Source organism: Felis catus, chromosome D1 (assembly GCF_018350175.1).
Source record: "Felis catus isolate Fca126 chromosome D1, F.catus_Fca126_mat1.0, whole genome shotgun sequence".
NCBI classification, from domain to species: domain Eukaryota; kingdom Metazoa; phylum Chordata; class Mammalia; order Carnivora; family Felidae; genus Felis; species Felis catus.
The window spans coordinates 109,338,529-109,359,918 of NC_058377.1; the positions used below are offsets into that span (position 1 = coordinate 109,338,529).

Below are 21,390 nucleotides of genomic sequence, written 5' to 3' on the forward strand. Positions count from 1 at the left end.
TGGGTCTGAATTCAGACTCTGCCACGATCCTAGTTGTGCGACCTTGGGCAAGTTATATAACCAATCTGTGCCTCAGCTCCCTCATCTGGACCTTGTAATAATAGTAGTACCTGCTTTATTGCATTGCCATGAGGACTAAATGAATTACTGTATGTAAGGTGTGCAGAACCGAGGCTGGCGTTTCATAATCAATCACTATATAGGTATTTGGTAATAATGGTTTAAATTGCTTTAAAAAAAAATAAGCTTAAAAAGTGAGTCAGCATGAAGAAAAGTGCTTGGTGAATGACAGGAATGACAAGGAAAAGGTGGACCAAACACAGAAACCTCAAGGCCAGGAGGGGTGGGACTGTGGGCTTAGTGGAGTTAGAAGTACCTGGGCTCAAATCTGGTCCTCACCAGCACCCGTGTGCCTCAGCACTCGGTTTCGGCTCTCTGGTTCTCAGCTTCCCAGAGTGGCCAGATCACCAAAAACCAGTCTGTTTGACCAGCAGATGATCATTTTTTTTTCTTTTAAGTGGTAGTTTTCCCTCTGGCCTTGCCCTTGACATTCTATAAACAAACAGATATTCCTGATCAACCCGCCCCCCCCCCCGTCTCCCTGCTTCTACTGCCGTTGCCCCAGTAACTGGCCAGTAGTTCCCTGATCCAGTAATGTCCCTCTGCCCCTACCACTACCCTCACCACTGCCCTTGCCCCATGTCTGCCCCTTCTTCTACTTAAAACAACAACAAAATATTACAAATAGGGCCCCCAGACCCTTTCTAGGGTTTCATGGTGTCAAAACTATTTTCATAATACTGCTAAGACATTATTTGCCTTTTCTACCTCACTCTTTCAAGAGTAGGGTGTTTCCAGAGGCTATGTGACCCATGATATTACAACAGATGTATGCAGAAACAGATAGGAGAATCCAGCGATCTCCCATTAAGCCAGACATTAAAAAGATTTGCAAAAGACTAAAACAGCCAGTCTTCCCTACAGTTTTTGTTTTGGAAAAGTTAGTTTTTACAAAAATGTGTTATTTCTGTTAATATATGATGAGATGAATGTTAATTTAGATAGCTGGTAAATATGTATATTAAAAAAAATTTTTAATGTTTATTTAGTTTTGAGAAAGAGAGAGACCGAGCGCAAGCAGGGGAGGAGCAGAGAGAGAGGGAGACCCAGAATCCGAAGCAGCCTCCAGGCTCCAAGCTGTCAGCCCAGAGCCCAACGCAGAGCTGAAACCCATGAATAGTGAGATCAGACCTGAGCTGAAGTTGGATGCTCAACCGACTGAGCCACCCAGGCACCCCTAAATATGTATACTTAAACAGACAAATGAACAAATCATCCTTTTAATGTCGTAGCAAATAGAGAAGATGTTGGGCTTTTATGGGCTTGGGCCCTGCCCCTTGCCTGGGCAGCAAAAAGGCTGCAGCAAATCACCCCAGCCAGATTTAATGTATTTTTCTGATGGCCTCTGGCAGGGGCAAAACTGAAATGTCTACAAAAATCCTCAGGAATTTAGAGGATTGATTTTCATCCAGTTTTCTTGGAGTCCAGTCTCCCTAGAGGGAGGTAATAATGCCTTCTCTTTCTTTGCAAGATTGTTTCTCAGGATTAAATGAAATAAAATCCCTAAAGCACCTGAGCATGACACTTCACAAACAGTTCTCGGCACAGCTGAGTTTGCTGGGATGGGCTCAGGGGCCTCGTGGCTGCTTGGAGGCTTGGCACAGAGCAAGGGTCCTCACTGCAGCCAGACAACCAAGGCAAAGGATTTGAAGTCTCCAAACCTGGGTTTAAGTCAAGACTCTACCACTTTAGGAGCAAGTCACACTCAACTGATTCTCAGCTGAATGAATGTGAAAAGCACTTCATAAACCATAAATAGGATCAGCACAGGGAGGATCACACAGCCACGGGTTTAGGTCTGGAACTTTGGGAGAGGTGGTCCTAGGTCTATATATTTCCACATCTGAATGCCGGGTAGAAGGGCAGAATCTACTGAGGGAGTGCTTTGAACAGGTCTAAGAGTCTCCATCTCCTGTGGCTTCTCATCTCAAGCCTGTCTTGGGTTTTAAGATACCCTTTTATGCCACTTGAGGCCCAGATATCCCAAGTAGACCTGTGTGTCTAGGAATGTACCCTCTGTGTCCTATCTCTAGGCACTAACACTATCTAGAACTGTCAATGAGAATTCCAAAGGACTAATTCACAGTGAGATACTGTTTCCCCCAAGACTTTTCCAGTAATCATAATGGCTATCGAGCAATAAGATGGTCCTTTGGTCAAAGTTAAAGAAGTGTATTTTTTGCAAGATTTATCAGAGCTTTCAATATGCCAATACGTACTGTCAATCTCTGAGGGAATGCGGAAATGTATACGTGATGTTTCCCAAAAATGTTTGACCATGGAAACCTTATTCCAGGACTATCACCCAGGATTAGTTTACTATGCAACACACTTTGGGAAATGCCACACTAAGCTCCTGTCTCACTCCTCCGGAGTGTCTTTTGCTTTTTACAGGGGCTGATGTGCTGGCGTTTTGGGTAGCAAACTACAGCATGAGGGCAAAATCTGGCCCTGTGTTGGTAAATACGATTTTATTGGAACACAGCCCTGCCCCTGTACCTATACATGGTCTATAATTGCTTTCACACCACAAAAGCAAAATTGAGGCTCATGAGAGAGAACACATAGCTCACAAAGCCTAAAATATTAATATCTGGCCCTCTACAGAAAAAGTTTGCTGACCTCTGCTGAAGCATTGCTCAACTGCGTTAGGTATAACTTCTGGAGAAGCACCACCAGAAGAGACGTGAAGCCACACTATGAATGCTACATATAGCACATCTGCTTGGAGGGCCAGGTTAATTCAAAGATAAGCGATTTCAAGCATCATTTTATATTTTAAAACTGGACATACCATGGAGTAGAATGCAAATTTTGCATACATTTCAAAAATAAAATACTTCAAAGAAATTTCTCAGGCCTCAGGCTAGCTAGCACTGCTTCCCTGCATCAGTACACCCTCCCCGACCACCCCAATGCCTCGTACCTAACCAAAATGTTTATGTTCCTCCATTCCAAGGGGAATTTGGGTGGAGATGTTTGAGAAATGCTGTTTTGTTGGGAAACCAAAACAAAGTTGACGTTTGTGTGTCAGCCAACGATGAGTGAAGGCGTTCACACTACCTATGCTATGCCGGCAGGTGAGGCAGGCTGTATCTAAGAGCTCTTTTACCGTATCTCACAGAATCAGTACACCAAAAAGGCGCATGCAGGCTTCTGAGTTTTTGGGTCAGTCCTGGGCTTGAGTCCTGGATCCCCCACTTAGTACCTTTATGACCCTGGGGAAGCAACTTTACTTACTTGAGCCTTCATTTCCTTAGCACAAAATGGTGATTAACATGCAGGAAAGTGTTCTGAACAAGGTAAGAACTTAATAAGTGCTAACTACTAACATGTCAGCTAAATTTCCTGAATACGTAAAGAGCTCTGAAAAATCAAGAAAAAAATAGTCAAAACCAGTTGAAGAGTGGGCAAAGCGCATGGACGTTTCACAGAGAAGGAAATACAGTTTTTAAACAGAAAAGATGCAACTTCACTCATAAGAGAAATGAGAGCACAACTCAGATGAGTTACTGTTTTTCACCTGCTGGTGGTAAAGGTTGAAAAATTTGGTAACATTCTGTTGGTGAGAGTGGGGAAAGAAATATACTCATGCAATGTTGATGATACTGCAAATTGTTACCACCAAATGCTTATGCTTAGACATAATTCCACTTCCAGGAATTTAAACTATAGAAATAGTTGCACATTCTAAATAGGTGAGCGAGGATGTTTTCTAGAACATTTTGCATTTTAAATGTCCATGAATGAGGAACTAGTTAAATAAAATAAAATTATACACCGTGGAATACTATATAGCTATCAAAGAGAATAAGGCAGCTCTGTGTGTATGGATATGGAATGAGCTCAAGGCATGTTACGTGAAATAAGAAATGGGGCAAGAGAGCAGTGTAGGGCGTTACTACTATTGGTGTAGTTATAAACATATGCATAGATAACATAAGCATATATGCTCATATATGTACAGGGTCTCTCTGAACTAGTTCATACATTAGCCTATGAGGCCTTACATAATCTAACCTACCCCTTGGCATCGTGTTGACTCCTCTGACTCATCTCCCCTGTGCTCCACTGCACCTGCACTGGCCACCTTGCTTTTCTGGAACACTCCAGGCACCCACCTGCCTTAGGGCTGTGCAGTGGGTGTCAACGAAGTTATCCTCCTTGATCTTCTGGAACACTCTAGGTACCTGCCTGCCTTAGGGCTTTGTAGTGGGTGTCAAGGAGGTTATCCTCAATGTCTATAGGGCTCACTTCTTCCCTCCTTCAAGACGTTGTTCAATCCTTACCTTCCCAGTGAGCCCTGCACTGACCACCCTAATTAAAATGACATCCCTCACCCTGTTTCCTCTTACCCTACTCTCCCTTTTCTTTAGTCCACAGTGTTTATCGCCTTCTAACATTCTATTATTCTGTGTGCTTGGGTACTATGTTTACAGTTTATGGTCTGTTTCTCCCAAGTAACGTAGGTATATACTCTACGAAGGGTGGGGATCTTTGTTGTTTAGTGATACAGACCAAGCATGTGTCACCTAGTAGGTGCTCGGTGACTATTTGCTGAATAAGAGAATGGAAAGATGCACAAGATCTGGTGATGGTCCCACAGTGGGGGAACTGGGGTATGGGAGGTAGGGATGGGAAGGAGACTCACTTTTCAGTATATACCCTTATTGTTCTTTGTACCACGTGCTTGTGTTAACTGGTAAAAATGTAATACAGATTTTTACCTCTACCAACAGGATCCTAGAAGTGTAAGTAACGAGCTGGACCTAGCCCCTTTATCTGACATATGATGGTCCAGGTACAGAGGAGTTAGGTAATTTGGCTGAGGTTACAAAGCCAGGATTTAAATCCGTATTTCCTACTCCAGGGCCCCAGCTCTTTTATTATCATTTTCTTAACGTTTATTCATTTATTTTTGAGGGAGAGCACGCACACGAGCAGGGGAGAGGCTGAGAGAGAAGAAGAATCCCAAGCAGGCTCCATGCAGTCAGCCCAAAGCCTTACGTGGGGCTCGAGCCCATGAACCGTGAGATCATTGCCTGAAATCAAGAGTCAGATGCTTGACTGAGCCACCCTGACACCCCAAGAGCAATAGCTCATAAGCCTCATGCCACAGAACCTCTTGATTTGGGATTCTAATCAGCCAGTTTAATGTAGTATGATAAATGCTAAGCTGAGGTGTTCCAAAGGTGAAGGTTTTCCTCTGTCTGACATTTCCCATTACAATGAACTCCAAGGGAGAGTCTCGGTTCTTTTGATATATGAGATTTTGGCTCTATTGTGCAGGGCTTGAAATAAAGGGGTACACTGGGCTTCTGGGCTTGGGGATGCATTATGCGAACCTCACGTCACAATAAAGTATTAATCTCAGTCCCTTGGTAGTTGGAAAACAATGTTCCTGAATCCTGCACTCCTATATCTTCTAAAGCACCCAAGGGGTCTGGAGGATCTGCTGGATGCTTGGGGGTGAGGGGGGGATTTGAGGGCACTTGGCCTTGTCAAAGAATAATGGGAGTATTCCCAGGAGCTATTAGAGGCTGGCTGCTGAGCTTCTGGAACAGCCCTGGCTGGTGGGAGGCTTTCTGAGCCCGGGCCAGGTGGCGGACCCGTCGCCGCTGCTGTAGCCAGTAGAGCATCTCCACCTTGTCATGCTTCATCTTGTCCAAGTATCGCCGCCCCTTAAAGGTCACTGGCTCACCAAAAACTAACTCAATCTCCTCCAGGAGGGAAGCCAGAGAGGTCTGCACTAGACTGATCTTTCTGTGTAGGTGGCTGCGGAACCGATTCTCCTCCAGGAGGCGACTCAGGTCCATGTCGGTCTTTTGGAAGAAGCGGTTGGGGTCAGAGGCTTGTCGCTCGAACCATTCCAGTTTCCCCATCAACATTTCCCGCAGCTGAATGGGTTTCAGGGCTTGCTCCCAGGCACTCACCAACGAAGGCAGCTGCCTCAGACGAGCGTTGGAGCTGTACTTGATGGCCATGTCCAGCCGATCCTGGTCAGGGACCTCAAGCACGGACCACAGCCGCTCCAGACGCTTCTGCAGATTCAGGATTTTGTAGGGTCCTCCCAGGGGGCCGCTCCTCTTGGTCCCTAGCCTGTGCCCCAGCACGGTGTTCCAGTCCCACTCTCCCGGCACAAAGTCTGGTTCTTCGTCTTCCTGCAAGGGAGGCGGGCGCCGAATCTTTACGGACTCTCTGACAGGGGCCTTGACCTCCACAGGAACATCCTCTTCATACATTTGGAAGATGACGTGGAGGAAATCTGTCTCCTGGCTGGTGAGGTACTTGAAGTAGTCACTCACAGACAAGGTGGCTTTCCACCAGTTCACCCACGAGGCTTTGTTTGACCACTTCTCCCAGCCTTTGCTTGCTTGCAGTGACGTGAGGGAGGATATCTTATCAGAGGTGGACTGTAAAATGTTTGCTCTCTGGGAATAAAGTCCAGCTAACTTGGGATTGATGACGCGATGCTGTTTTTCTTGATGTAGAAAGGCGGAGGACAGGTACGTTGACCAGTCTTTATTGGCTGCAGGCTCAATGAGGGGTCCCTGGTCAAAAGAGAAGTGGTCAAGAGAGACACGGCTCATCAACTCCTTGTAGACCTCCCTGATGTTATTGCCAACAAAGAAACCAACATCCATTTCCTCAATAAGTTTGGGTTCTAGTTCACCAGCCAGGTGGTTATATAGAACTCCGGCCCTGTCAACGTGGAAGGAGTCCAAAAAGCTCCTCTCAGAGACCTGCACAGCAGCTGCTTGGACCACAACCTGATTTCCTAGCTTCAAAGTAACAGTCACCGGCTGTGGTTGAAATGGAAGGGATTTGGGGCACTGGAGGCCCCACTGCCCAGTGGCTTCTTCCTCTTCGAGGCCCTTCAACATTCTCTGCAGCTCCTCCAGGCGATGTGCTGCAGCTGGGCGGCGGGTCAGGGCCCCTAGGAGTGGGGGCAGGCCTGTGTCCAGTGATGAGTAGTGAGTCCTCTCCAATTTCATGTTATTTATCATCTGCTTCAGGTCCTCAGCCACCGTGTCCCCTGCCAGCTCTGGTTTGCTCTCTGGAGCCAGGACCAACGGGGTTAAGGGGCGAGGGGGGAGTGGAGGGACGCCCAATTCATCTGCTAGCTTCCAGCCCTCCCGCAGAGAGGGCATGGACTGGCCCCTCTGGAACCGGGAGCAGAGGGGCAAGTGGGAGGTAGGGGGAGCCCCGCTGGTGGGAGTCACAGAGTACCTGGGCGGTGACACAATCGGTGCGGAACTGAAGTCGCTTTCTCTCCTCTTCTGCACGGAGGACAGCCATTGGAGAGGCTTCTTCTTCTTCAGTTGCGGGATGGACTTCAGTTCCTTCAGTGGATCCAGTTCAGGCTCACTGAGAAACTCCCGCGGGCGGCTGAGTTGGATGAGATAGTTCAGGTTGAGGGTGCAGCACGGTACTCGGGCGAAGCCGGAGCTGTGAAGCAATGGGCTAGGCAAAAGCTTGAAAGCCCCAGTGGAGCCTACAGGGCGCAGCTTGTGCATGCCGCGGTGGGCCTGCTCTATCTTCAGCAGGGTGAGGAAGTCGGCGAACAAGCAATGATAGACCTCAGGGCTGGTAAGAAAGATTGTGCAGTCCTTGGCGAGCCTGGCGGTTAAACGGGTGAGCGTGGCTGATTCAGTGAAGACACTTGCGGGGGTCGACATGGTGTTCAGCAGGTGCAGGTAGTGCAGGAAGAGCTGCTCACTGCTGAGCAGCACGTAGACCTGGAGTCGCTTTCGCAGTCTCTGGTTGTTCAAGTGGTTCAGACTAGGTTCGGGGGGAGGCTCCTGCCAGCTGCACTTGAGCTCGTCCAGGATGACCTGAGTGAAACGGAGACGACCTTCGGTAGGCACGCGCACCGCCAGCCCACTATTGGCCAGCCGCTCGGCCACCTGGCGGCACAGAGACTCCGCCGTCAGCCGTGAGACCGGCGAGGGCAGCAGCATCGGCACCTCCGGCGGAAGGCGCTTCTGAGATTCTGAGCATGTCGCCTTGCGGGGGAAGAGCGACAGCGGACACAGCAACCGGTGGTAAAACCGCTGGAGCTCGGGGTCCGGCTTATAGGGCTCCATTTTAGCGCTGGCGGCACAGGAGGTCTGGCCAGAAGAGCGCCGGAGGATCCTAAGGCAACCAGGGGTCACTAAGGCAACCAGGGGTCGGATGGCCCGAGTGCGCCTGCGCAGCCGGTGAGTGCCGGAGCTAGACGTGCGGGAGGGGTGTTACGTGCGCGCGCACCAGGAGGCGGGGCAAAATGTGACTTCCGAGGCCCCGCCTCTCTGCGACGCAGTTGGAGGTTTGCCTCTGAGACCTCGAGCAGTTCAGGTCTTCTGGCAGGTGACTGGGTCCGGGATGGCTTCGGACTCCGGGGACCGCGGGACCGCCTGCACGGTGAGGGTCGAGGCCTCGTGTGGGAGCCTCTCTGGGCAGAGAGCCTCGGACCCCGGGGTTAACGCAGGAAGCAGGGAAAGAGTAGGCACCTGGGGCGGGGCCTGGGACCTCCCCGGAAAACCGCTTCGAGACTTGCGGGGCTCTTGGCGTTGACGTTGAAGGGTTGGGGTGCTGGTCCCGGAACGATCATGACTGATAATGAGGGCGCTTGAGGAGGGGTCACGTGAAGACGTTTTCCTAGGCCTTCGGGGCGGCCATAGGGGAGGTAATGAAGCAGGGTCACGCAGAAGGGGTCCCCAGCTCTCATCTGCGCGTCCCTGACGCCCTTGCAGCTGGAGTTCGCGGTGCAGATGACTTGCGAGAGCTGCGTGGACGCGGTGCGCACGTCCCTACAAGGGGTGGCAGGTAAGAGCCAGAAAAACTGCGGACAGTCTTGAGGCCTCTGGAAGGAGCCGGCAAGTCTCTTGGACCAACCCTACTCCCATTTACAGGTGTAGAAATTGAGACCCAGAGACAGGAAGGAATGTTCTCAGAGTCAGACGGAGATGCAGAGGCAGAGCCTAGAGTACAGATCTCAAGCCTGCCCTGCCAGAGCCCTCTACCGGCCCTGACACACTGGTATTGTGCATCTCAGGTGCCCAGGGAATGAGGAGCTAGGCAGAGGATAGATAGCCCCACCTACAGAGGGCGTTCCCTGGATACGGCGGCGGCTCTTGCTTGCCCAACAGCATAATCTTGACAACGCAAACAGCAGCCTTGGCCGTGTTCCATCCCAGGCAGCTCCTGATTCTCATAAGCCAGTTAACTGGTCTGGAGGTGACCTTGCACAACAGAAATATCTGAGAGGGCAAAGGCACTGGGAACTGCCTTCCTTTGATTGTGATAAATGTTCATCCAGTCATTCAGCAGGTGTGGACCAGACACTGGGGGCTTTTTAGGGAGAAGTGTTCACAAATGTTTCAGACACAGTCTGCCCTCAGGTAATGATAAGCATGGACGCCTTGCTCATGGAAGAGCAGTTCTGAGAGGAGATGAATGAGATGGGTTCTGAAGCTAGGGCAGTGATGGCACTTAGCCTGTATAGGGCAGCAGTAATGGGTAAGGGTATGTGCTCTCGAGTCAGAATGTTTGTGGTCAGATCTCCTCTTTGCCACTGAACGACACTTAGACTTCATGCATGTTACTACTTGGACCTGTTTCTTCAGCATTTAAATGGCCATAAGCTACTCTTCAGGACTGTCATGAAGAATAAGTTAGTTAATACATGTAAAGCACTTTAGAAAAATCTTTGGCATGTAGTGAGAGCTCACTAAGTCTTGGAAATTATGAGAGGAAGGGCTTACAGGTGGCAATCTGATTGGGCGGAGGCATTCGGGGACAGATATTGAAGCAGAGAGAGAGAGAGAGAGAGAGAGAGAGAGAGATTTGCCCTCTCTGGGAGGCCTGGGGCTTTGGAGAAGAGGGTTCTGCTCTTCTCGTAAATAAGTGGGAGAAGCTCCAAGCCCAAGGCTCACTTCCTTGAACCCTTGTCACACGTCCTAGAGTTCCCTGTGGTCTTATGTTTTCTTTCTTACTAGGCTTTGAGCTAAACAAGGGCTGGCCTGGCCTCACTCTGCACCAGCTGCACTGAATCTTGCTCAGCTGGGGAGCCAGCCTTCTTGGTTCAGACCAAAGTCAAGAGTTGAGGAAGTGCATAGTTACAGGGAGCTTCCCAGTGGGGCCCTCCCACTTGAGAAGCAGAGAATCAGCTCTTAGGAGACCCCAGAAGAGGAACCCACTTGCATGGAAGCCAGTCCATCAGAAAGTCTTGTCTGCTGTATATCTAAAATATATTCAGAAGTTAGCCTCTCTTTTTCCATACATTGGCCTTCACACCAATCCAGGTCACCTTAGCTCTCCCTGAACCACACAAGAACCTCATCTTTGTGCTCCCTGTTGCCTCTGTAGCCCCCTCCAATAGCTTTTCCATACAAAAGCCAAGGTGATTTTTAAAATTGGGACTTAGATGATATCACTGCCCTACTTAAAATCCTCCAGAAGTAATAATGTTTGAGAGCGTCCCATGGGCCAAGCACTGCTCATTTAGGCCTTTAGTATTTCTCTGAAGAAGGTAGTAGTATCTCCATTTGCAGATGAACAAACTGAATAGAAAACTCGACAGAAAGGTTGAGTAACTTGGCTAAGGCCACACATCTAGTATGTGGCAGACTCAGAATTCCAACTCCAGAGTCCACATTCTTTTTTTTTTTTTAACGTTTATTTATTTTTGAGACAGAGACAGAGCATGAACAGGGGAGGGGCAGAGAGAGAGGGAGACACAGAATCTGAAACAGGCTCCAGGCTCTGAGCTGTCAGCACAGAGCCCGATGTGGGGCTCGAACTCATGGACCGCGAGATCATGACCTGAGCCGAAGTCAGATGCTTAACCGACCGAGCCATCCAGGCCCCCCCAGAGTCCACATTCTTAACCACTATACACTGTGGCTTCTCCCAGTGGCCTCCCGTTGCATTAAAATTAAAATCCAGATTCTTTCCTTTTGGGCCTTGCTTGACTGGTCTCCACTTACAGCTTCATATCTAACTATTCACTTACTTACTTAATTTATTTATTAGAGAGAGAATATGCATGAGCAGGGAAGGACCAGAGGGAGAGAGAGAATCTTAAGCAGGTTCCATGCCCAGTGCGGAGCCCAAAGCAGGACTAAATCTCATGACCCTGAGATCATGACCTGAGCCAAAATCAAGAACTGGATGCTTAACCAACTGAGCCACCCTGGCACCCTGTATCTGTTTACTCTCAGCTCTAGCCACATTGGCCTTCCTCTCTTCTTAGAACATTTCAGTGTTGTTCCTGCCTCAAGGTCTTTGCCAGCGTTGTTCCCTCTGTTGGAATACTCTTACCTGACTACATTCAGGCCTTCACTTAGAGGTTCAAGGAGACCGTCCTTGACCAGTCTAAGTGGCTTGGCCTGCATTTGTTCCCTATCACCTGTTTCATTGATCATGCTTTTCACTATCTGAAACACTGTTGTGTGTGTATTGGGCATTTGTGTCCCTGCACTGGAACACGTGCCATTTCATGGGTCAGAGATGTGACCTGACTTGTTCCCTGTTTATTTGCACTGCCTGGAACGTGGCACGTGGCAGGTGCTTAGTGTATGCTGGTCAATTAAGGCAAATAAAAAAGTTTCTCACCCTGTGTGCTTATCTGAGCCCCAGGAGCCTCAGAACATCAGCCTTAGGGGGCTCAACCTTACTTTCTGTGGGGCAAGGGGACCAAACATCAGCTTTGGGGCTGGACAGGCTGCCTTCCAAGCCAGTGGTGCCCCCCTCCCGGCCTCGTCTCCTCACCTGCCAGATGAGGACAGTATCATCATCCTGATGTGTGTCAGACAGAGCACAGCTCTTGGCGTACCCTGGAGTCAGACCACAAGAGTTCCCCCATTACCCTCCCTGTACCCCCTTTGCAGCCATTGGCATCCAAAGGCATCTCTAAGTGGACCCAGAGCGCCCAACGCTTCACAGGCTACCTGGTGGCTCAGGATAAAATTTTGTTTGAAGTGAGGGCCAGTTTGGTAATTGGAGGGTTTTCTTCTCACAGAGTCACCCTGTACTTGCAGGAGAGGGGATGCATGTGTTCGTCTGATGTCTTACAAATTCTGCCCCTCCCCCGCTCCCCCAACAGTGTCGCTGCTGCTGCAGGGGATCCGAAGACACAAGCCTGTGAGAGAGATTCCTGTCCCTTAGGTGCTACCTCTCCCTGATAGCATTTCCCAGTTTTGCCCCCTGGGCTGTTATTCCCATCTCTGCCTGATGGTTAATATCCACAGGGAGTCTGGCTTCGGAGTCTGGCTTCTCCCACAGCCTGTGAGCTCCCTGAGGACAAGGACCAGCGCTTTTCCTGACCCTGGCCTCCTCCATGCCTAGCACACATTTGTTGAAAGAATATGCAGGAGGGAAACCAAAGATGAAGGGAAAACCAGTAGTCCGTGTAGCTTTCAGTTCACAGGGCACCAGCTCCAAAGGGTGAAATGGCTTATTTAACCTTTGTTCTCTGGATGGCCCACGGCTCCCCTGGGCTTTACCCTGCAGAGCAATGGACACATTTACTAAGTTGAAAGCAGAATGGTGGAAGTCCTGCAGGTGAAAGCTGCATTATAGTTCCCAACCCATCACCCGTGTGCTGGCTAAGGGTTTGAGAGCTCTCTTGAAAGGCTTGGGAGGGCCAAATATCTGAATGAAAGAGAAGCCCCTTCTCTTCCTTCTTTGAGTCGGCTCAATGGCCCTCAAAGCTAGGCGTGGGTCAATCATCCCGCAGTCTGTGTGTACATAGGGTCACTTCAGGGATTTGGAGGGCACCTGAGACCCACTGACTTTGGAGGCTGACCCCTGTGGACCACACAGAGCTCCTGCACTCACAGGGGACTGTAAGCAGTGCAGCGTGAGTTACTTGGGGGAAAAGGGAGCTCCTACAGGAGGACAGAGGAGGGGCTGCTTCTCAGGGTGAGCGGAGTGTCTGGGCAGGTTTCCAGAGCTAGGCTGCCTGAGATGAATTCCAGTTCCCTGATTTACTACACCGTGCATTTGAGCAAGGTTCTTAAGTCTCTGCAGTTTTCTCATCTGTAAAACAGATGTAACCTCACAGGGTTACTTGAGTATCAAATGAGCTAATGTGGGTAGAGTATAAAAAGCCCACAGTACATGTGTGCAAATGTTAGCTCTCATGATGATGGTGATAGCACCCCCCCCCTTTTTTTTATTTTATTTTATTTTATTTTATTTTATTTTATTTTATTTTATTTTATTTTATTTTGTTTTGTTTTATTTTAGGGAGGGAGCACATGTTCATGCAGTAGGGAGGGGCAGAGGGAGAGAAAGAGAGAGAATCTCAAGCAGGCTCCACTCTCAGCACAGAGCCCAATGCAGGGCTCAATCTCTTGACCCTGGGATCATAACCTGATCCAAGATCAAGAGTTGGACACTCAACCAACTGAGCCACCCAGGTGCCGCAGCCCCCCGCCCTTTTAAATTAATTTACTTTGAGAGAGAGGGAGAGAACAGGAGCAGGGGCAGAGTGAGAAGGAGAGAGAGAGAACCCCAAGCAGGCTCCGTGCTGTCAGTGTAGAGCCTGACATGGGGCTCGATGTCACGAAATGTGTGATTTTGAGCTGAGCCCACACCAAGAGTCTGACATTTAACCACCCAGCCCCCCGTTTTAGGTGTGTGTGACAGTTTTGTTGATACGTAATTCAGATATCCTAAAATACACCCATTTTAAGTATACAATTCAGTGGTTTTAATATGATCAGGGTTGTGCAGCCATCACCACTATCAATTGTACATTTCATCCCCTCATGAAGGAATTGTACACTTTGGCGATCACCCTCCTATTCCCCCACCCTCCAATCTGTTGTCTCTATAGGTTTTCCTGTTTTGGACGTTTTGTCCATAATGGCATCATCTAATGTGTGGTCTTCTGTGACTGATTCTCACTTAACATGATATTTTCTAGGTGCATCCCTGTGGTAGCATTATCAGCCCTGTGATTCCTTTTTATCTCTTTATGGTTGAGAAATATTCCATTGTATTGATGCACATTTCCTTTTTTTTTTTTTTAAATGTTTGTTTAGTTTTGAGATAGTACCAGCGGAGGAGGGACGGGGTTGGGGGTGGGGGTGGGACAAACGATCCGAAGCAGGCTTCACGCTGACAGAAGTGAGCCTGATGTGGGGCTCGAACCCATGAACCATGAGATCATGACCTGAACCTAAGTTGGACGCTCAATCGGCTGAGCCACACGGGCGCCCCTGGATGCACATTCATCAGTTGATGGGCATGTGGGTTGTTTTCTCCTCTGGGCTATCATAAATAATGAAATACTGATGGCCCACTTTTATGAAAACATCTTAAGTAATTACCTGTGTTTCTTAAGTTACAAATAACTCCTGCCTTATAACAGGGACACACAATAACCCTGGAGGTTGGGTGGCATTCTCCCCACTTTATTTATAAAGACACAGACTCAGAGAGGTTGAGGGCCTTAAACAGCCAGCAGGCAGCTTCCCAGCTTGCCTCCAGCCGTGGGGAGGTTGGTGAAGATGAGGATGGGGTGTCAGCCCTCTGCTGCCCGTGCCCCCCTCTCCCCACAGGTGTCCAGAGTGTGGAGGTGCAGTTGGAGAACCAGATGGTCCTGGTGCAGACCACCCTGCCCAGCCAGGAGGTGCAGGCCCTTTTAGAAGGCACAGGGCGGCAGGCGGTGCTCAAGGGCATGGGCAGTGGCCTATTGCGTGAGTAGCCGCTACAGCCCTGGCCTTGGCTTCTCAGGGAGGGAGGGGGCTGGTACACATCTAAACCGTAGGATTTGGGGGTTGGGGGTTCAGGTGGCCTTGGGGAAGGCATGAGAGTTATGCGGGGCTCTCTCCTTGCCCTTTTTGAGCTGATGAAGGTGTGGGGCTGAGGTGGCGAGCCAGCCCAGGTGTCTTGATACCTTGCAGAGAATCTGGGGGCAGCAGTGGCCATTCTGGAGGGGCCTGGCCCTGTGCAAGGGGTGGTGCGCTTCCTACAGCTGACCCCCGAGCGCTGCCTCATCGAGGGGACCATTGATGGCCTGGAGCCTGGGCCGCACGGACTCCACGTCCATCAGTTTGGGGACCTCACAGGGAACTGCAGCAGGTAAGTCATCTGTAACTTCCCTGGTGGCATCTTCATTCCCCCAGTTGTGCACCCACTCCGTGCAGAGGCTGTGTTCGGCCGTCTACACAGGCTTTCACACTTGTTCCTCGCAAGTACTGTAAGGCATATACACACACACCCAGTCTACAGATGAGGAAACTGAGGCTCAGTCAAAGGCCCCAGGGCATGTACATGGTAGGGTGGGATTTGAACCTTGATATTTCTTTTTTATTTTTTTTATTTAAAAAAAAATTTTTTTTTTCCAACGTTTATTTATTTTTGGGACAGAGAGAAACAGAGCATGAACGGGGGAGGGGCAGAGAGAGAGGGAGACACAGAATCGGAAACAGGCTCCAGGCTCTGAGCCATCAGCCCAGAGCCTGACGCGGGGCTCGAACTCACAGACCGCGAGATTGTGACCTGGCTGAAGTCGGATGCTTAACCGACTGCGCCACCCAGGCGCCCCTGAACCTCGATATTTCTGCTCGTAGCCACCTTACTGCCTCTGAGAAGGAAGTAACTCCTACTAGACACAGAAAGGCAGGTCTCCATGTCATGGTGTTTGTCATGCTGTGATGCAATTAGTTGCTTACTCATCTGTGTCTCCCCCAAAAGTTTATTGAGGGCAGAACCCACATCTGATTCTTCTCCGTGCCCTCAGCCCAGAGCCTGGTACAGAGTAAGTCTGTTTGCTGAGTGAGTGGGTGAAATAAATAGAGAGGATGGCCTGCGAGCCACTGTTTTGCTGCCCTCCTGCTTACCTTTTGTTCTTAGCTGTGGAGACCACTTTAACCCTGATGGAGCATCTCATGGGGGCCCCGAGGACTCTGACCGGGTAAGTGTCCATCTGGGTGAAGTTTAGGCTGCAAGGGGGCCCGAGGCCTCAGGCAGGGCAGGTTGCTCCTGGGGCGTTAGCAGACAATTCCATTTTGGTGGGGTCCCCTCATTTTATTTTGTTCCAATTTAGAAACATTGACCCTCCCTGTGGTTGAGGCCTGACCCCAAGAGCTCACAGTCTGGTGAGGGAGACCCTTGAGGACCCCATGGTTGCAGAGCAGTGAGATGACCCTTGCAGGAGCCTGTGGGAGGCCCCGGGAGCCCAGGGCAAGCACCCGATCCGGCCTGAACCCAAGGACATGGGCAGTGGGAGAAAGCTTTCTGGAGAACTGAAGGTGTGGAAGTTGAAGATTTTGCCTGAACTAAAAAGGCCATTTCTGATGGTGCAACTTCCAGCTTGGAGTTTTGTTTTTCACCAGAGAATCGTTTCCCGTCAGCAGTGAGTTCTATGCTGCCTTGGTTTTTGCTTATCTGAGTATTGCTTGCTCTGTTAGTTATTCCACAGTTTCCTGTAAGTTAACTCAGGTTTTTCCTTAGGTAAATTGGGTTATTTTTTTTTTAAATTTTTGTTAATGTTTATTCAGTTTTGAGAGACAGAGGCAGAGCATGAGCGGGGAAGGGGCAGAGAGAGAGGGAGACACAGAATCTGAAGCAGGCTCCAGGCTCTGAACTGTCGGTACAGAGCCTGACGTGGGGCTCAAACTCACGGACCGTGAGATCATGACCTGAGCCGAAGCCGGACGCTCAACCGACTGAGCCACCCAGGCGCCCCAGATTGGGTTATTTTTAATGCTATAATCTATCATGGAAGGTTTCAAACATTGCAAAGGAGAGAAACTTGTCCTAAACTCCCGTGTCCCTATCACCCAGTTTCAACAGTGACCAATTCATGGCCAGTGTTTTTTTTTTTTTTTTTTTTAATGTTTATTTTTGAGAGACAGAGACAGAGACAGAGCATGAGTCGGGGAGGGGCAGAGAGCAAGGGAAACACAGAATCTGAACCAGGCTCCAGGCTCCAGGTTGTCAGCACAGAGCCCAACATGGGGCTTGAACTCACAAACCGTGTGATCATGACCTGAGCCGAAGTCGGACGCTTAACCGACTGAGCCACCCAGGTGCCCCATGGCCAGTCATTTTTCATCTACACCTCCAGCCTTTCTCCACCATTATTTTGAAGCAAATCAAGACATCGTTTCATGTAATTAAGGCCGGTTTATTTTTAACAAGAAACCTAATACTGCCACAGAGAATGGAAAACCGGTACTTGTAGCCATAAGAGCAGGGTCATTGCAAAAATGACCATTGGAGGCCAACTAAACGTTAGTGCGGTCCTGCTGGGTTCTGGCCTGCAAGGTCTGAGAACTGAGGAAGGCCTGCTTTTTCTCCTTTATGTGGAGATTAGTGAATGTTAGAGAAGGTGTTGAAGACTGAATTAAACCTTTGTCCTGGGTGTCATCCAGGATGACTGCCCTCACTCAGGGATTTAATGTTTCCTAACACCCGGTCACATCTCCTTCACTTCTGGGGTATGTGTTCCCTCTGCACTCGGAGATTCAGTACCAGGGCAGGCTCTGGGGCCTGGTCCCTCTCCCGGGACCTGGCAGCCCCTCTTTACACCCTCCCAGGACTCACAGGCTTCCTGGATTTGTAATTTCTATCTGACGAAGGTTTGTAGCCTTCTGCCACAGGACAAATGAAGCTATGGTACATGTTTCTTAACTCATGTACCTGATTTCTTGGACTTTTGACAGCTCCCTCACATTTCCGATGGTCAAAAGTTTGACTCCTTTCCCCTCCCACCCTGGGAAGCCAGAGAAGGGTTTCTGTCGGGTCCACTGTGTGGTGCTGTGTTTGTGCCCCGTGTAGCAGTGACCTGTCGCTGTGAATCAAATCATTCCCAACTTGGGGGTTGAAAACAACAAGCATTCATCTCCATTTCTCCGGAGCAGGAACATGGGTGCAGCTTAGCTGGGGGCCTCTGGCTTGGGGTGACTATAATCAAGGTGTTGGCTGGGGCTGCAATCATCGCAAGGCTCATGTCACTGTTGGCAGGCCTTGGGTCCTCCCTGGCTGTTGGCCAGAGACATCAGTCCTTTGCCACGTGGGCCTCTTCCTAGGGCAGCTCACAACATGGCAGCTGGGCTTCCCCCAGAGCGAGTACGCAAGAGAGGGCATCCAAGACGGAACCATTCTATCCTTGTAACCTAGCCTAGTAAGTGATGCTAGGTCTAGCACGTGCACAGTGGAAGAACACAGAGGGACGTCAGTACAGGGAAGGTGCATCTTAGAGCACCTCGAGCCTTGCAAGGTGCTGCGCAAGAATTAAGCAGGTGAAGAACAGAGAGTGGGAATGTCAGGCACAGATGGGTGGGGGTGGGGGCGACTCCATAGGCAGAGGCCCTGCGGCATGAACCAACAGGGAGCAGTTGGGAACTGGCAGCACTATGTCTGTTAGGGAGTGGAGACCGGAAGGGTGAGAGACCATCTTGCAGCCTTGCTGTAGCCCAGGCCCGCTCAGGGTGGAGGATGAGAAGGGGCTGGGGCCAACTGCTCTACTGTCCACAGGTCCTTGATAGAGATAAAGACTTGAGCAAGAGCTGGGCTGCCAAGGCTGCCGTGGTGACTGACAAGTTCCTTTTGGATTTCTGCATCTGCTTTTGCCCAGCTGGAAGTGAATTCAGTGTGGGGGTTTACACCAGAGCCTGGCTGTCCCTTTGCACCTCTCGTCCCCAAGCTGCCTTCCCTTCTCTTGCCTCCCCCCAATCCTTCCTCTTCGTGTGCTGTGCTAGAGGTTGCCCCAAAGCACAGAGTAACCATGCCATGCCCCTGCCCAAAGCCCTTCTTGGCTCCCCAGCTCCTAAGGGCATAGACCCTGGCCAGCTGCTTGGTGTGACATTCAAGGCCCTGCGGCCCAGTTCTACTTGCCCAAGTGCAGGGGCAGGAGTGGACCGTGCTGCTGGGTCATGCCTCTTGAGCCGTATTGCTAGGCTGCTTGCTCTCTCAGCCCAATCCTGAAGATGCTCGTCAAGGCTCAGTATCACCTCCCCTTCCTTGATCTTTCTGCCATAAAGGCCCCCACCGCAGGATAACGAAAAGCACCAGGTGTAAGCAGCAGATGTCTCTCTGGAAAACAAAATAAAGCAGAAGTGGCACTTCTTGCTGCTTGTCACCCCCGTCCCCCAGTGACATGCTTTGTGACCATTCTTCACAGCAAAGCCATGTGCACCAGCCCGCACAGGCACAGGCACTTGCTTCTGCCTAAAGCGTCCGATTGGGCACAATTTATCTGTACAGGCGTGGGCTTCCGTGACTTACCAGTAAGGTCCAGTCACCTGCAAACCTACTCGCTGCCGTACTAACTCTGTGTTTCATAATCGCTAGTCTGTTCGACGTCTGTCTCCCCACCATGCTTCGAGCTCCTTGAGGGTGAGGACTGCATGTGCACGCTACAGCATGCCAGCAAAGTGTGTCTGATGGAGGAAGTGCTTGGTATATGTGTTAGGACATTTGTTATTACCTTCAAAGGGAAAAGGTAGGCAGAGCCAACTTCCGGGGGAGGGCAGGATAGGCTCCTTGCTCCCTGTGTTTCTTCTCTGTGTTCCTGGAGGCTGGGAGTCAGGGACCAGTGCTGGCTGCTTCCTGTGGTCAGGAAGCCAAACCTGGCCAACTTAAGCCCAGGGGAATTGCACGCAGCCCGCCAAGGGCTTAGAGTCAACAAGAGGCTGGAGAACGGGGCTTGTAAAGAAGAAGGAACCAGGCTGGCTTTTGAGGCTGGGTTGCAGGGAGGGTGACAACCTTGTAGGAGAAACAGTCTGGTCCAGTGGGCATGACTTCCTAGGAAGGGGGTCACTGGCCAGGATTTCAGTCCCAGGGAGGGAGCATCTAGTTGCCATCCTGTGTCCTGGGCCATTCCTTATCTTACCAGACTGCACCCAGAGGAGGGCACTGATACTTTTGGGGAAGGGGAATCAGATACTGGGAAGCCAGAAGCTGGCGTCTGTGCCCCATGTGCCCCTCTCCTCACCCCTGTATGTCACCGCAGCACCGAGGAGACCTGGGGAATGTCTGCGCTGACACTGACGGCCGAGCTGTCTTCAGGATAGAGGATGAGCAGCTGAAGGTGAGGTGGAAAAGAGGGTGGGGACTTTCCTAACAGGTCCACTGTCTGAGGCTGTTATCTGCCCTCAAAGGTGTGGGATGTGATTGGCCGAAGCCTGGTCATCGATGAGAGAGAAGACGACCTGGGCCGGGGTGGCCATCCCTTATCCAAGGTCACAGGGAACTCAGGAGAGAGGTGAGTGATGCCACCCCCGGCAGGAGGCTGTGCTGTGCCAGCGGTGCACGGGCAGCCCTGGAGGAGCCCAGACCAGTTTGCAGCGCCCGCTCCTGACCACACATTCTTCCTCAGGTTGGCCTGTGGCATCATTGCACGCTCCGCTGGCCTTTTCCAGAACCCCAAGCAGATCTGCTCCTGCGACGGCCTCACTATCTGGGAGGAGCGACACCGGCCCATCGCTGGTGAGGGACGAAAGGAGCCGGCCAAGTCCCTTGCCCACCTCTGAGCACGGCCTCAGCCTCGGACGTGTGACTGTTCTCCCAGCTGAGCACCTCCACTTGCAGAGAGCGGGCAGGGAGGCCCTGCTTGCCCAGTCCCAGGAGAACTTGGGTACAGGGTGTGTGGGGTTGCTGTGATGGCGCCTTGGCAAATTAAAGTTTTATTTTCATACAGAACGTTGGCTTTTGTCCATGTCCCAACAACGTCCCTTTACGGCCTTGGTGAACACGGTTCCCCTACCTGTCTCCTCCCTTTGAGGACCACCTCTTAGCTTTGGAGCCAAGCAAAACTGGATTCAAATCCACACACTTCCCGAGGGCTGCGTCCTCCTCCTCAGGGTCAGTGCTGGGCCCCAGCACTCATATTTCTGTCAGGGCAGATCCTGCTTTAGTTCCTCCCTGTGGATGGACCTGTAACATAGGAATAGGGGGGCTGCAGGCGGCCCTCTTCCCCCCGCCTTGTCAACTGAGTATCAGAAAAAGACTGTCTGCTGAGGAGAGGGATGAGGCAGACGCACAGGGAGAACCTGAGAGTTGTTGGATAATGCCAGACGCTCCAGGGTCCCCACTCTGGACCTTTTCTGTGGCCAGCTACTTCCTGACCGGGGAGGGGGAGCGGTCAAGAGACACTCCTGGATTTTCCCCATGCAGCGCCCCCTCCCCCCTTTTGAAATTAATCTGGCTTGAGTTGATTTCTTTACTCACAAGTAAAAGACTCTTAATTAATCTAATAAAGTGCTTGGCGCAGAACGTGGCACATGGGAGGTCAAGGGAGCAGTGGCTGTGCATCTGAGGCCAAACGGG

The 21,390-nt window shown here is 50.5% G+C and overlaps 2 protein-coding genes across 2 annotated transcripts; one reads left to right on the forward strand and one right to left on the reverse strand.

The window, feature by feature from the left end:
* Positions 1–3,399: 3,399 nt before the first annotated feature.
* CCDC87 (coiled-coil domain containing 87) lies at positions 3,400–8,335 on the reverse strand. Its single transcript, XM_004001447.5, is given in 2 exon segments — positions 3,400–5,677; positions 5,679–8,335. Coding segments are annotated over 2 exon segments (2,553 nt in total). The 5' UTR covers positions 8,208–8,335; the 3' UTR covers positions 3,400–5,653.
* A 28-nt stretch (positions 8,336–8,363) lies between these two features.
* On the forward strand, positions 8,364–20,763 carry CCS (copper chaperone for superoxide dismutase). Its single transcript, XM_003993684.4, has 8 exons — positions 8,364–8,523; positions 8,856–8,928; positions 14,673–14,810; positions 15,018–15,195; positions 15,970–16,030; positions 20,075–20,152; positions 20,223–20,326; positions 20,441–20,763. Exons 1-8 carry the CDS (start codon positions 8,485–8,487, stop codon positions 20,592–20,594), a joined length of 825 nt encoding a protein of 274 aa, XP_003993733.1. The 5' UTR covers positions 8,364–8,484; the 3' UTR covers positions 20,595–20,763.
* The last annotated feature ends 627 nt before the right edge of the window (positions 20,764–21,390 follow it).